Source organism: Eptatretus burgeri, unplaced genomic scaffold (genome assembly GCF_056783735.1).
Source record: "Eptatretus burgeri isolate ZD-2024b unplaced genomic scaffold, Ebu_testis_v1 Ebu_testis_scaffold_49, whole genome shotgun sequence".
Classification (NCBI taxonomy): Eukaryota; Metazoa; Chordata; class Myxini; order Myxiniformes; family Myxinidae; genus Eptatretus; species Eptatretus burgeri.
In genome coordinates, this window is record NW_028221999.1 from 23645 (window position 1) to 40456 (window position 16812).

General features: G+C 49.9%; 1 protein-coding gene across 2 annotated transcripts in view; it reads right to left on the reverse strand.

Annotated features, from left to right (window-relative positions):
* Positions 1–4693: 4693 nt before the first annotated feature.
* Positions 4694–16812, reverse strand: part of LOC147007684 (exocyst complex component 5-like) — a 37120-nt gene continuing 25001 nt past the window's right edge. The window contains exons 1-3 of one of the 2 annotated variants that reach the window (XM_085866590.1): positions 10346–16793; positions 8215–8309; positions 4694–5000 (exon numbers count right to left, since the gene is read on the reverse strand). In XM_085866590.1, the coding sequence (XP_085722716.1) occupies positions 4739–5000; positions 8215–8309; positions 10346–10369 (381 nt within the window). In that variant the 5' untranslated portion in view covers positions 10370–16793 and the 3' untranslated portion in view covers positions 4694–4738. Of the gene's footprint in view, positions 5001–8214; positions 8310–10345; positions 16794–16812 lie in introns of those variants that run through there. The other variant, XM_085866592.1, reaches the window with a different exon arrangement.

Here is a 16812-nt window from a genome sequence, read left to right on the forward strand (position 1 = left end):
CGAATCGACTTCGAGTGAGCCAATGCCCACACAAACACATCGGTGTCGAAACTCTCGATGCGCACTGACTCTCCATTCTGTCCCTCGTGAGCGCCAGTTGGAGGAGCTTCGTGTCAGCTTCCTCATGGTCACATTCAAGTTCAGGTACTGACGACACAGTCAGGACACCATTCGACGCCTTGATTTTCTCACATTTGCCGGCATGACTGACGTACGACAACATGTCACCCAGTTTTGATGGAGACATGTTTCTCGTCCACGATGCGACGAAGAACTCTATCGACGCCTCCTTGTTGGCTCCGCTCAGGAGATAATTGGCCCACTGTTTTGGAAGGGCTCGATCACGTCTGTAGATGGTTCGTACCTGAAGATCGCCTGCCCTGCCCGCTCGTCTGACGTGCTCCAGACACTTGATGCTGATACTTGGGTAAGTATCAAACACCATGTCCAGTCTCGAAGCTTGGTTATGTCGTGCTTTGGCCACTACGATGTTTGTCACCATCTCTTCCAGTTTGCCGAAAGTGTTATGCAGTGAACCAGCCTTTATCGCCTGAATAACGGCCATTTCATCCACAATTGTTGCACCTTGGATAGGCCGAGCGTCCACACAGCAATCGGGCCACAGTTTCAGTATATGGTTGTGGAGTTTGGCTTTGTCCGTCTTAGCGATCGAAACATCACCGGATGCCAGCGGGGAAAGATATGTTCGCCAGTGGGTATGCGAACAGATCGTGGAGTGTTGCATTGCTTTTCTCGCCAATCGACAGCAGTCGTGTGAAAAGACGACGTTCATTCGCAATTTCAACCTTCGGCGTCTGCTGGTGGGGAGTCGCCGACTTTCCTCATGCCTTCAAGAAAGTTGCCAATTTGGCCTTCGAATTCGGACTGAAGGATGGGACCTCACCCGAGAGAAGCCGATCACGCATGAATTGCACGACAGCATTCTCTCCCTTGACATACGCATTCATCAAGTCCGCGGAAGTGGCTGGCGGTGCGATGACATCTGAACTAATATTGACGAGTTCAAGGTGAGCGCCGGAGAAAGGGTTAATCATTTGAAGTACTGTGTCCATCACTTGCACCACCACTGCTTCGTTCTTCTTCGATCTCGACACATCCAAATCCTTTCTCGTTCGGGGCTCGTTGTGGATAGCCGCCATGGAATCACATTTCCTTGCGATTTCCGCACGTGCTGGTTGGGACAGGATCCACTTCTTCACAGCTGTGCTTTTCTGAGTGTAACCAATGATGCCTCCACTGGTCTTGCCATCCCTGTTTAAAGTCTGCTTTATGATCTGATCACATGCAACACTACTAAATCCATAACGAGTATGCCGTTGGGTACACTCAAGAGTGTGTTTAATGTGTCTATATTTGTTTAACTCAAGGGTGTGGGAATAAAGTGCCTATATTTGTTGAACGCAAAAGTGTGTGTATCATGTGTCTATATTTGTTTAATTCAAGAGTGTGTGTATAATGTGTCTATATTTGTTTATCTCACGAGTGTTTGTATAAAGTGTTTATATTTGTTGACCTCATCAGTGTTTGTTTGAAGTGTCTATATTTGATAAACTCAAGTAGGTGTGTGGAAAAAGTGTCTGCATTTGTTTCACTCAAGAGTGTGTGTTTAATATGTCAATATTTGTTTACCTCAAGAGTGTGTGTTAAAAGTGTCTATATTTTTTTACCTCAAGAGTGTGTGTATAAAGTGTCTATATTTGTTTTCCTCAAGAGTGTGTGCATAAAGTGTTAATATTTGTTTACCTCAAGAGTGTTTGTATAATGTGTCTCTATTTGTTTACGTCAAGAGTGTGTGTATAAAGTGTCAAAATTTCTTTAACTCAAGAGTGTTTGTAAAAATTGTCGATATTTGTTGACCTCATATGTGTTTGTATGAAGTGTGCATCTTTGTTGAACTCAAGAGTGTTTGTATAAATTGTCGATATTTGTTCACCTCATATGTGTTTGCATTAAGTGTGTATATTTGTTGACCTCATATGTGTTTGTATGAAGTGTGCATCTTTGTTGAACTTGAGTGTTTGTATAAATTGTCTATATTTGTTTACCTCATATGTGTTTGCATGAAGTGTGCATCTTTGTTGAACTCAAGAGTGTTTGTATAAATTGTCGATATTTGTTCACCTCATATGTGTTTGCATTAAGTGTGTATATTTGTTGACCTCAAGAGTGTTTGTATAAAGCATCTATATTTGTTTATCTCACGAGTGTTTGTATAAAGTGTCGAAAGTTGTTTACCTCATAAGTGTTTGTCTGAAGTGTCTATATTTATAAATCTCAAGTGTGTGTGTGTGTGTGTGTGTGTGTGTGTGTGTGTGTGTGTGTGTGTGTGTGTGTGTGTGTGTGTGTGTGTGTGTGTGTGTGTGTGTGTGTGTGTGTGTGTGTGTGTGTGTGTGTGTGTGCTTAACTCAAGACTGTGTGTATAATGTGTCGATATTTGTTTAACTGCACACGTATTCGAATACTCGAACTGCACACGCACGGCAACAGCGAACTGCTGATCAATCTGCTCATGAACGAGCCAGGCAAGCCATAAAGGGGGTGAGGGAGACAATTGATAAAGGGAAGATAAATGATGTGAGTGAGTGAGGGCAAGCAGGCCTGTGTGTATGGAGTGAGTGAGGGCCAGCGGGCCTGTGTGTATGGAGTGAGTGAGGGCCAGCGGGCCTGTGTGTATGGAGCGAATGTGGTATGCATGGTGCCATGAGTGATTGGGAGGAGGAGTGATTCCCACCCAAGTGACCCTGGGGTCAGAGCAATGTGAGTTCGTGGGTTAGTCAAATTGACAAAAATGGAGGTCGCTTTGCTGTTGGAGCGAATGTGGGCTCGAAACCCGTTTGGAGGGGTGCAGGAGTCCTGTTGACGGGCTGGGAGCGTGGCTGCAAACGGTGAGTATCGCTTTGTGGGCACAAAATAGGGCAAATTTCCCGGGTATTCCCGGGTACTTCAGCTAGTAAAAAATAAAAGAAACTTTCCAAAGCCATGTCAGCCAAGTGATGCTGTGGATTGTGGTGTATCGGCTGAGACTCAATCAGGCAATGGCTGGTTCTGTTTATAACCTCCGCCATCGAAGATCGGAGGTTACTGTTTTCACCCCTTTCTGTTTGTTTGTTTGTGAACAATATTGCGGAAAAACTCCTTGACAGATTTCGACGAAACTTGGTGCGGGGATTAGGTATGGTCCAAAGACCGTGCCATTAGATTTTTGGACTTGGTCCAAAATCCAATATGGCCGCTATGGCGGCCATTTTGAAAAAACATTTGAATTTTTTTCTTTTTTTTGCATTTCTACATGTTTTAAGTGATTTTCAACCCCCCCCCCCCTCCCCAAAAAAAACTTGTTGGAGAAAAGAACTAGAACTCTGACAACACTGTTGACGTCATATTTAATGAATAAGATTTTAGGTTCACTTGAGTGACCCAGCAGTATTGGTGGCGGAGGTTTTGCACTCTACCGAGTGCTCCCCCTCTAGTTTCAGACTGCAACCGAGCCGGTTTGCCCACTTGATGTTTATATAGTTATCGTGCCAGCTTCAACAGAAACTTATTTTTGAGAGATTGTGGGACTTATTGCATTTTGTTTGGAAGACGTGAGCGTAAACCCGGAAGAGGTACTCGGCCATTCCTTCCCACCCACAGCACATGGAAGGTGGAAGAGTACCAACACCATGTTCATGTTCAACATTCTTCTGGAAAGATCCATGCCCCTTCCAACTCTCAATTCAACATTGTCGCGTCCAGGGTCCGAGTTAAAACCCTACCTGGACGGATGGCAAAGCTTCTCCCTTGAAGGCTATCACCGAGACCCGGGAGTAATATATATATATATATATATATATATATATATATATATATATATATATATATATATATATATATATATATATATATATATATATATATATATATATATATATATATATATATGTACGAGCAGGGATACTCGTGCTCCGCACAGGAATCCCGTGGATGATGGCGCGTCTGAAGGAGTATATGTCACAGTTAATTGTAAAATTGTAGAGGCTGCCACCATTATGTTTTTTTTTCATCACCACTATAATATTATATTTTCCCAGCCATGTTTTATATGCAGAAGACTCGAGTTCAAAAATGTTAAGATTTATTGCCGCATCAGATAAAAAACCATAATGCCTCAACAATGCGAGGCTGGTTTCATGTCATCATTTGCGTCTTAATTAATCTCATTCTCTTGCAAATTCCGTTGGTCCCATGTCAATCGGCTGAACGTGAAAAATTAACGTTACGCAATCAGGTGATGACGTCATAATTCGGAAACCGGGAAGTCGGAAGTCATTGTCTTCAATTGACTGAAGCATTATTTTTTCATTCTATTGCAAATGGCGTTGGCCCCATGTCAATCGGCTGAACTTGAAAAATTAACGTTACGAAATCAGGTGATGACGTCATAATTCGGAAACCGGAAGTCGGAAGTACAATTCTTTTACATCCAGACACTCCCGGGTACATGTTCTGTCAGCATGTGAAGTTTGGTCAGGATCAGTCCAGTACTTTTCGCGTGCATAGGTCACAGAGAAACACACACACAGACAGGCACACTTTCAAATATATATATATATATATATATATATATATATATATATATATATATATATATATATATATATATATATATATATATATATATATACACATACATACATACACTCTCTTTCTCTCTTTCTATCCAGTCGGAAGCCTCTCACCAACCACATGTGCGACCGATCTCCCGTCCTATGCAGTGGTTGGAAGCCCCTTGCAAACCACACGTGCGACCGATCTCCCGTGCTATCAGTCGTCCGAAGCCCCTCACATTGCGCCACCTCTCCCCTCTTGTGCGCTCCTTCTCTTTCCTGCTCCATCGCCTTTGCTTCCGGGGCGTGGCCTGCTCGCCCCCAAACCAGGGAGGGGCTTCTCCTGTTTGTTGTGGTTTCAGGGATGCGTTTCCCAGATTTACTGCCTGGCTTGAAATATAAAAAAAAAACAAAGGGAAAATATCACAGAGGGCAATCACGTACAGGGGAACGAATCACACCGCACCACCCCTTGTGTGGTGACATGTAAAACTTAAGCTCACAGATTCCCTAACTTGGTTACATCGAGTTGCTTTCTACTTATCCACGGACCAAGCAACTTTACACAATGCTAAACTCCATATTTTAATCCTTCCATGTACCCCCACAACCATTACAATATATTTACCATGTGAACATGTTGAGAATGCATATATGCCTGAATCAGAAGACAATTGTAGAAAATCATTGGCAATTCACAAAAAAAAAGAAAAAATTTAAATGGGTCGGCGGGGGGGGGGGGTAACATTATATTTGGCTAAGCGAGGTTATGCTGGTTACACATTATCAATGATTTATGTGCTCTGGCAAGTCGGGCAAAATGTGGCGAGAGTTTTTATGCATCAAACTCCACCATTGGACATAATTCTTGGAAGCAATGGGCAATTTTATAAGATGTAGAAACCTGAACCGAAAGAAAATTTTGGCAAAAGAAAATAATAAAAATAAAACTTAGTTTTTGGTTTGAAAAACTGGATTCTCACAATCATATGTGGGTTTTATATTCATAGGAGGCATGATTATCAACAATTTGGTATTATCTGTGCATATCTAGAGTGAATATTAGTGTTGTTCTGGAAAATGTATCAATTTTTTTTATGTTACAAATGGCATACATGACCCATCAGCTGTTGAGTTGGATGTCAGGGGAATAAGTATCCCAATTACTGAGCCTCCAATCAACTGTGATCCACCTTCGTTTGTGGAAGCACAGGCTGCGGTGAACCGGTGGAAATGGGGTAAAGTTTCTGGGATCTGTGGCATCCATGCTGAACTTCTCAAGGCTGGTGGAAATGCTGCACTCGTGTCATTGCATGCAGTTTTGTGCTCTGCATGGAACACAGGCATCATCCAAACTGACCTGAAGAGGGGCCTTGTTGTCCCTCTCTGGAAAGGGAAGGGTGACCGCCAGCAACAACTACCGAGGGGTGACGCTGCTCTCAGTGCCGGGCAAGGTCTTTGCTTGGATAATGATTGGTCGGGTTTGCCACCAACTGCTTGAGCACCAGCGTCCAGAAGTCAGGCTTTACACCAAAGAGGTCAATGATTGACCGTATCCTTGCTCTTTGGGTAATCACTGAACGCAGACGAGAGTTTCGGCAGGGGCTGCTTGCAGCCTATGTCGATCTGCTCAAAGCATTTGATTCAGTGAATCGGGATGCCCTCTGGAAGATTCTCGGTCTTTGTGGGATGCCACCAAAACTGATCAATCTGATATTTGAAATATTCTCTGGTACTGAAAGTGCTGTGAGATGTGGTGATACCATCTCTGACTTGTTTCCAGTTGTTACTGGAGTTCCTCAGGGGTGAGTACTGACCCCCACACTTTTCAGCGCTTGTATGGTGATTCTGGTTTCGCAGATGATGGAATCATCTTTGCAGAGATGCTGAATATCCTTATGGGGGCTCTAAGTACTGAATGAAGTGTCAGAGCCATTGGGATAACGGGTTTCCAGGATCAAAACTAAGATCCAGGCTTTCAATGACATCTTGGATGCTGCTATCTTGTTTGTACCCGTTTGTGTTAAGGATGTTGAGGTCATGGAGAGATTCACTTACCTTGGCAGTGATATTTGCGTCGTCTCATGTTGTGAGCCAGAGGTCGACAGACATCTGGGTCGGGCCTGGCGAGTTATGGATTCACGAGATCATGGGGTGTGGCACTATCGGTACCTATGCAGGATGACAAAAGTCCTAGTCTTTAAGTTGTTGGTCCTTCCAGTATTGCTCTGCAGATGTGAGACTTGGACTCTGACGAGGGATTTGAGACGGAGACTTGACTCCTTTGGTACCAGGTCTCTTCAGGGAATCCTTGGCCATCATTGGTCAGGCTGTGTGTCCACCGAGCAGTCGCTGAGAGAGAGACCAGATAAGATTTGTTATCTGTATACCGTGAGCATCAGCTGCGACTGTGTGGATATGTGGCTTTTCCTCATGGCTTGCTCACCAGATTCTTGAGCGAGGGAACCTCATATGGTGAAGGAGACCAACAGGACGACCAGTGGTTGCAGCAGGTTTATCGGCATGTCAAGGAGATGGGGATGGCCAAACCTCTGCCTGGGGGGATGGCCAGATGGAGGCCCCTGGAGTACCGGTGGAAAGTGGACACAGCGAAGTACTGCTCCAGCACATGCTACCATACCTAACCTGACTTATACATGACAAGCCACATGAATATGCTCACAAGTCAGTTGTGCAAACCTTCAGAGAATGACAACCGGGCATTTCTAGTCCCCAAAGGTTCCCTCTCGCCATATAAATAGCTATACTGTACAGGCACCGTGTGTGAACGGAATTTTCAAAATGGTTCCTGGTGAAGAATCACTTAAAAAAATTCTAGTAGTCAGATATGGATCTTCACCAAAATCTAATCAGTTCATCCTGGTCACACACCCAACTTGCCCACCAAATTTCATCCAGATCCATCCACAACTTTTTGAGATATCCTGCACACAGACAAACAGACAGAGAGGGGTAAAAACATAACCTCCATCACCTTCTGTGGTGGAGGTAAAGAGGAAAAACAAAGGACAAAGCATTTAACAATGCAAAGAGGGGGGGGTAACAATAGGAGTGTGAGGGAGCAGTGGGGGCAGGGGACGCAGAAATAGGTGGGCTTGGGAGGATCAATAAGGGTAGCAAAGATTATGAGTTTGAAAGAACCGATCTCTTCCTCCCTGTCCTTCACTACCATTAGACACATGAGGTAGCGATTCCTGCACTATCAAAACCTGTTGTTCAAATGAGAAACTCTTTTTGGGGAGGTCATTTGTTGTGCAAATCACAGGCAGATGAGGTCGGACGAAGCGAATCACACAAGACCTCGAGAGGAATCTGCTCTGTTTAGCAATACACAAAATGAACAGAAATTCCATCAGAACGATAGTGTCAAGATCTTTGAGCCTGTCAAGTTACGGTAAAAAATAAAATAAAATAAAATAAAAATTACCCATTTCGGCAATCCAACACAAGACTCGGTGTGTGTGTGTGTGTGTGTGTGTGTGTGTGTGTGTGTGTGTGTGTGTGTGTGTGTGTGTGTGTGTGTGTGTGTGTGTGTGTGTGTGTGTGTGCGTGTGCGTGTGGTAGGGGTTACTACATTGAGTACCTTTTTGGGTCAAAATGATCAGCACCCTCCTTGATGCCTCCCCCGGGGCAGCGCCACGCCAAGCGTTCCACATAATCATCCGCATGAAAAGGTTCCTGAATAGGCAAATAGAAAAGGACAGCTCAATGAGAACAGCAACATAAAATGACAAGGACACAGGGTAGAGTGCATACCTCCACCAGGTTGAACAGTTTACGTTTTGTATCCCATTGATAGGCCAGATCTGGATCCAGATCTTTACCAAAATCGAATCAATTCATCCGTGGAGAACATCCAACCTGTCCAGCAAATTTTGTCCGAAAACATCTATAACTTTTAGAGTTATCCTGCTCAGACAGACAGACAGACAGAGATGAAAACACAACCCCTTTCGGTGGTGGAGGTGAAACAGAAACTGTGACAGAGGCATTGATGGGAGGGGGGGAGGTGCGGAACAGAGTCCCCTCCTTCTCCACACCCAAACAAAAACCCTGCACCCTCCATCCACCCCCACACCCTGCATCCTCCATCCACCCCACACCCAAACAAATACCCTGAACCCTCCATCCACCCCCACACCCTGCACCCTCCATCCACCCCCACCCCCACACCCTGCACCCTCCATCCACCCCCACACCCTGCACCCTCCATCCACCCCCACACCCTGCATCCTCCATCCACCCCCACACCCAAACAAATACCCTGTACCCTCCATCCACCCCCACACCCTGCACCCTCCATCCACCCCCACCCCCACACCCTGCACCCTCCATCCACCCCCACCCCCACACCCTGCATCCTCCATCCACCCCCACACCCAAACAAATACCCTGCACACTCCATCCACCCTCACACCCAAACAAATACCCTGCACACTCCATCCACCCCCACACCCAAACAAATACCCTGCGCACTCCATCCACCCTCACACCCAAACCAATACCCTACACACTCCATCCACCCCCACACCCAAACAAATACCCTGCACACTCCATCCACTCCCACACCCAAACAAATACCCTGCACACTCCATCCACTCCCACACCCAAACAAATACCCTGCACACTCCATCCACTCCCACACCCAAACAAATACCCTGCACACTCCATCCACTCCCACACCCAAACAAATACCCTGCACACTCCATCCACTCCCACACCCAAACAAATACCCTGCACACTCCATCTACTCCCACACCCAAACAAATACCCTGCACACTCCATCCACTCCCACACCCAAACAAATACCCTGCACACTCCATCCACTCCCACACCCAAACAAATACCCTGCACACTCCATCCACTCCCACTCCCATACCCTGCACACTCCATCCACTCCCACACCCAAACAAATACCCTGCACACTCCATCCACTCCCACACCCAAACAAATACCCTGCACACTCCATCTACTCCCACACCCAAACAAATACCCTGCACACTCCATCCACTCCCACACCCAAACAAATACCCTGCACACTCCATCCACCCCCACTCCCATACCCTGCACACTCCATCAATCCATGCGTCCATCCACCTCACCACATCCACCTCACCACATTCATATCCACCTCACCATATCTCCCTCACCACATCCACATCACCTCACCATATCTACATCACCTCACCATATCCACCTCACCTCACCATATCCACCTCACCACAGCCACATCACATCACATCCACATGCACCTCACCACATCACCATATCCACCTCACCTCACCCACATTCACATATACCTCACCACATTAATATCCACCTCACCACACCACATCACCTCACCATATCCACCTCACCATATCCACCTCACCATATCCTCCTCACCACAGCCACATCACATCCACATGCACCTCACCACATCCATATCCACCTCACCACATCACCTCACCCACATTCACATATACCTCACCACATCCACCCCCCCCCCTTCCAACCTCGCATTCTGTAAACAATAACAAGGAATGGGATTTCACCGACAGGTTGTTCTGAAGGTAAAAATGAGAACAAAGTCGAAAATGTTTGTTTCTTCATCAAAAAAAAACAAAAAACAACAACATGAAGTTGGAATGTCCTCCAATGGGACGCGCGAGTGAGCAAACAGCACGGTGTCCACACGGAGAGTCAAACAAACCACGTGACCTCGGCCTCCTCACCTCGAACAGCTCGGGCGAGGCCATGCTTCGACTCGATCCGGAACACTCATCACCCAGCGGGAGGAGGCGCTCCGTCCGGACGGACGGCGTTGAATGGATGAGGTGACGCGCTTCCGTCCAAGAGTCCGACACGCCCCCAAGGAGTCCGACACGCCCCCAAGAGTCCGACACGCCCCCACGGCACGAATGGTGATGACACGGCAAGGGCGGTGATTCCGGGAGGGGGGGAGAGGAGACAGGGCGGGGTAATTTGGTCACAGGAAATTTGGTCACAATAAAACGGTCACAAGGTAATTTGGTCACAGTAATTCGGTCACAAGGTAATTTAGTCACAGTAATTCGGTCACGAGGTAATTTGGTCACAGTAATTCGGTCACAAGGTATTGTCGCGGATTCGCGCCCGCCGGCGTGCGAACGGCCACGTAACTCGAATCGCGGCACGTCGCCCACCGGACGGACAATCCAGTCGTGACCCTCTCGGACTAACGCCGGGAACCAGTCACGGGTGGACCTTTCGGTCTCACCGCGATCGAGCCAATCGGCCCCCGCGTGGGATAGGGTTGCTCGCCAAATTCGACCTACCTAAGTACCCACACGGAGGGTAGACCGGGCGATCGCACCTCGCCGCAGGTCGACTTCGGACACGGGCCACTTAAGCGACCCGTTCCGTACTATCGGGATAACCGAGCGGTGTTATTCGTCGGCCTCGACGGTTCGATTAATTATCGGGCGTCTTAGCCCACGACCAACCCTTTACGTGAAGCAAGATGGGGATTCAATGAAAGAAATGACGAAGCGAAGCGGGAAAACAGTTTAATAATAAGCACATTTATTTCGCGATGAACGGAAAGCACACATATACAATTCCACCAAAAGCACATGGAAAAGAAGAAGACAAAAAGCAAATGCGACAATGCAGATCTATCCGACTACCGGGCACTCGGCAACACTTATACAATTTTACTTCACAGACGGCGCCGACAACACACATTCCCAAAGCAAAAGAAAAGAGAACCACCCTCCAGGATGAGGGGGGTAGGCGGGCCTGGGGCCGAGACCGTGTCGGGCCTACCCGTCTGATGATGAGACGCGGAGCGGCGGTGGTGCCTCAACTCCGCGGGCCTCGCGGACAGTGTCTGGTAGGGGGTGGGAAGGGGGCCCCCTTTTGTCGCACTATCTCAGCGCGGGGGGGAAACAGGAGGGGGTTGCTGATGCTCGGGGAAAGGAGGATTTCACAAAAATCTTGGGTCCCGCGACGAGCGTCTCCACCACGACCTCGGTCGCGCCGCCGGCCTTTCCCTCCGCAGTTCCTCGAATCCGACGCGAGCACCCCTCAACCGCCTTCGCCGCCGCCGCCTCTCCACAGCTCCGTCCTCTTCACTCCGACTCCGCGAACTCCCAACTGCGAACTGCCACTTCAACTCAACTCTTCCTCCGCTTCCAACTCAACTCTTCCTCCTGCGAACTGAACTGCCTCGACTGACGAACGCAGTCGCTTATATCCCCCGTGGCCTCGCTCCTTCATATTTGACCCTCTGCCTCCGACCTTTCACCTCTCTTGCTGGCTCCCCATTGGCCCGAGGAAAAGTGGGCGTGAATGCTTTTTGATCCATGAATTTGCATCTTGCGACCGCCCTCCAACGCCCTGGAGGCGGGGCCAAATCGCCCCTCGCTCACCGATTGGACGGAACAAAAGTGGGCGTGAGTCGTTTTTGATCCGTTTTTCTGCGGAAAGTCCGCGATGCTTTTGAACACGCTGCTCGGTGCGCGCTCTACACGAGTCCAGCATCGGTGCCCACCAGTGGCGCGAGATGACGGTGATGCGATGGTGGCGAGTTGTGACGGTAAAGGTCGTGGCGGTTGTGGTGAAGCGGCGTTGTGGTTGGTGGTTGTTGTTGTGATGGCTGTTGAGACGTGGTTGGTGGTGGTAATAATGGCGGTTGGTCCAAAATAAAGATAGTAAAAGAAAAACGGCTATCCTGAAGAGTCGCAGCCCTCATGAATGACATTTATTCCCTCTAGACAACGGGTTTGGGCCTAACTACACATATACTTACAGAGATATCTCACCTAAGGGACCTGAATGGTGGTTTGCGAATTTGGTCAACCACAACACTACCCCCTCCCCTTTTTACACTCGTCCCGAGTCGTCAAATTTTCGTGTGCCATCATGTGTCGTTTTCCCCTAGTACATTTTACCTACGGATCCCTGAGTGCGACATTCATGGTATTCGTGTCCCCAAAATAAATAACCTAAGGGCTGAGTAACTACCGAAACAAACTCACTCACACGGACGACTTAAATAAAATTGCCGGCGCTAAGACAAACATGCCGGGGGCGCACTCATATTTACAGTTCATCTTAACCTTAACTTACAAATTTTACACTAAACCATGGCCCAGGATCACTGAACTCTGCAAAAAGAAAGCAGTTAGCAGGGAGCCAGGCTGCTCACATGCAGTCTCTGGCTCAAACAATGCAGGTGACAGGGAACGTGGCTGGCTGCTCACACGCAGTCCAAGGCCTTCCCTTTTGAACTGAACGCAGTGAACCACAACGGTGCATGGGCCGCACAAATGCAGTCTCCGTGCCAGCTCAAGTGGCACACGCAATGAACACAACGAATGGATGGATGAACACAAACACGGTGCACGGGCCGCCACTGCAGGCCCGTGTTGTAGCTGCCAACAGGGCAGTTCTTGCAGCTTGCAAACTGTTGCCTTGATCCTGGCGCACATGGAAATGAACAGGGGGGGGGGGGCAAAGCAAAAATTGAACGGGGCTGGTGAACGTGGGCAGTGGGCATGGCATGGCAAAGGCAGCAGGCAAACACAGCCCGCAGAAGAAGGCCGCTGCAGGCAAACACAGCCGGCAGACGAACTGGCCGGCACAGGCCTTGAAGAAAAACAGCCAGCCGGCAGATGAAGTGGGCCGGCACGGCCTTACAGCAACGCAGCCAGCAGATGAAGCTGGCCAGCCTTTGCCGTTCAGTGGAGGTTGGGGGAGGGAGTGCGGTGGTGCTGGCCACTCGGAAGGCGGGCTCGGACCTACCTACCTGTCTCCCTCCCACCTATCGCCTTTGCCTGTCACTGTACATACCCACTCCCTTAATTTGTCAAACCCCAATTTAGCCCCAACTTATTTTTTTTTTATTTTTATGTTTACTTCCCCTCTATAAATCGTCCCCTAACCCCCTTTATCGTCTTTGTTCGGCTAACCTATCCTGTCACCTAGCCTACTCCCAACCCCTACGTTCCCTTCCCGGAGGAGAACAAGGGAGAGCTAGCGTCCTGTGTCGAGGCCCAACTCAAGCCTCAGAATGGCCTCCCCAGAGTTCAGCGATCTATAACCAAAGTGGGTCCAGCGGCCCACAACGAGAGCGAGGGGATGGATGGTGCGGAGGGGTACACTTCCTAATCTACCCTAACCATTAACTGTTAAACTACCCCGGGGCTTTCAACAAGCGCCTCTCGCTTAAACTATTGGTTCTAACAACCCAGATTCCCGTCGCCTGTGTTGGTGTCCTCACAATTTCGGGCCTCGCCCCCCAATTTTCTCTCCGTGCCCTCACACGGTCTCATGGCTGGGACACGTGGCTCCCTTTGGCAGGCACGACCCTCTGCCGAATCTCCCGCTATGGCACCCCCGGGCACTACACTGCCTCCGAGCCTACCAGCTCCCTAACACCGGGGAGTGCCCCCCATGGCACCTCTCCTGAAACGCACACGTGGCAGGCTGGCTTCCCAGGCCCCTTTCCGAGGGTCACCCGTGCCCACAACACTGCCCACGCGGCTAATGGCGCCCCGGGCCCCCGCACCAAGCAGGCGCACCCGTGCCCACTACGCTATCCCGGCCCCCCATGGGCCCTTCGCCTACCACGGCCGACTAGCCTGGTGCCCGGGGTACCCACTCAGCGATACTCACTTTTCGCAGCCACGCTCCCAGCCCGTCAACAGGGCTCCTGCGCCCCTCCAAACGGGTTTCGAGCCTACACTCCCACCAACAACAAAACAACCTCCATTTTTCAAATTTGACTAACCCCCAAACTCAGTCTACACTGACCCCGGGGTCCCTTGGGCGGGAGTCACTCCTCCCCCCAATCACTCATCGCACCATGCATTCCCCATTCGCTCCATACACACAGACCCGCTGGCCTCACTCACTCATCATGTACTCACCTCACAACTCTTCAACACCCTCACCGCTGAACTCTGCCATCCTCCTAACTACATCCCCTAACTAACTCGTGCTCCCACGTCGTCCCTTAAACTACAGCACGTTCCTTTTAACACTACGTAGCTAAGCTACGTCCCCTCTACACATTCACAAGTCTGTCACTGTTTCCAAATCATCAAAAACTAATTTCCCATCCTAAATCTCGCTACAATCCCTCTACCTAATCCATTCCACGGACCCCATGAGGACTTACCCCTGCCCCATGGAGTCGGTCCAACTAAGCTAACCCTTCCCCCTAACTAGTTTCCATCCTGTGCCCCGGGTAAGGGGGTCTTCCACCCCTTGCCCAGGAATCCTGTGCACCCGAAAGTGAGGCTTGCTGTTTTTTTTTGTTTTTTTTTTTATGCGCAGCACCAGCGCGGCAACTCAGAGCTCGCGCACTTTGCACCTGCCCGTGACGTCATGCAGCTGCACGTGTTCCTCGTCCCTCCTTGGACGGTACCATCCGGCAGGGATACCCCTCCTGCCGGATTCCAACCCCACGTGCAGCCATGACGTCACCGTGCGCATAAAAAAAACACAAGCCCCACGTCTCGAGGGGTTCCCCACGCGAACACATGTGCTTTGCCCGTTGGAGCTTAACACACACGATCGCGTGGAGAACCCGTCCGGTCCAAATCCGTAATCCTGCCTAAACTTTGTCCGTCCGCGGGATCGGCAAATCCACCGCGTGCGTTTCCGGACCGGGACTTCACTCTCGCAAGTGAGCACGTGGCGGCCTCGTGCGTTGCACAGCACGGACCGCGTGCTCACTGCTGGGTGAACCCGGCACGGTCCCCGAAACAACTACAGCCGCTACCCGGCTTTCTTTCCTCACATGTCTCCGTCGTCGCCTCCATTCCACCCACGCACACCTGCGTGTTGCGACGCTCACACTCCACACCATTACATTCACACCGGGAGACGCGGCTGCGTGCTCCCGCATGCCAACCGACATCTCCCTCACATACCGCTCTCTCACACACACGGTCTCCCTTGCATAAACCATACCACTCACACGTGGTGCTCCATCCACACACCGTCCCTCACTCACACAAGCGGGGGCACTCACCCGCGGTGCCTCATCCACACACCGTGCCTCACTCACACACGCGGGGGAACTCACCCGCGGTGCCTCACTCATACACCGTTCCTCACTCACACACGCGGGGGCGCTCAACCGCGGTGCCTCATCCACACACCGTGCCTCACTCACACACGCGGGGGCACTCACCCGCGGTGCCTCATCCACACTGGCCGTTTCACTCACACCCACGGCCTCTTCCACACACGGTGCCTCATCCACACACGGCGTGCTGGGAAGCACGTACTCTGGCACCATCGCCACCACACCACTCACACACGGGGTCGCTTCCACACACGGGGACGCACTCACACCTTGCACCACACACACAGGGACAACCACACTGGGGATTCGTGTCCCCACAAGGGTCTCCGGGGCCTCTATACCCCCCAAGCTCTCCGTGCACCTGTCCACAGCACCCGTCCCCTCAACCTCGCAAAGCACGACCGAACCCACCTGGTCGTGACTCGCCTCAAGGGGGCATACTCGCTCCCCTCGTTCCTGGAGGAGGCCATCCAGCTGCTCGCACTGGGCCTCCACCCAGTCCGCCAGCTCCCCTCATGGTCCTCCACTACCTCCGTGTGTGTGTGTGCGTCACTTACCCCGTCTTCATCGTGTAGTCTCTCCTCTATTTTTTCTGTCTCCCGTGTCTCTGCCCACTCAGTCACCTCTTCACCCTTTACCTCCCTTGTCTCAACTATTATTATTTCCTTTGTCACGGCCTTGTGTCTCGTCTCGCACGTTTTGGTCTCCCCTTTTAATTTTTCCCTTTCGGTCACCGTTGCACCCCTCCCAGTTCGTTCGCTTCTACACGTGGAGTCGCCATTTTGATCTCCCTGGTCACGGCCTTCATGCCCGCCTGCAGGCATCGGCCCATGTTCTGTGTCTCACCCCGTAGCTTTTTCATTTCCTCCTTCATGTTTTGTGTATTCGCATCCATCCTCGCTTTCATTTCGTTTATAAATTCATTTGCGTTTGTATCCATCTTTTCGTTCATTTGCTTGATCATGTTCGCTGTATTCGCTTCCATCCTTGCTGTCATTTCCGCACTCATTCGTGCCAGCATGGTGAATAGCTGGGCCATGTCGGGTGCGCTTGGGTGAGCCGTTTCGGCAGGGGTTGGGGAAGGGTTTTGGTGGAGAGGGGGAGGGGAGGTGTCATACACCG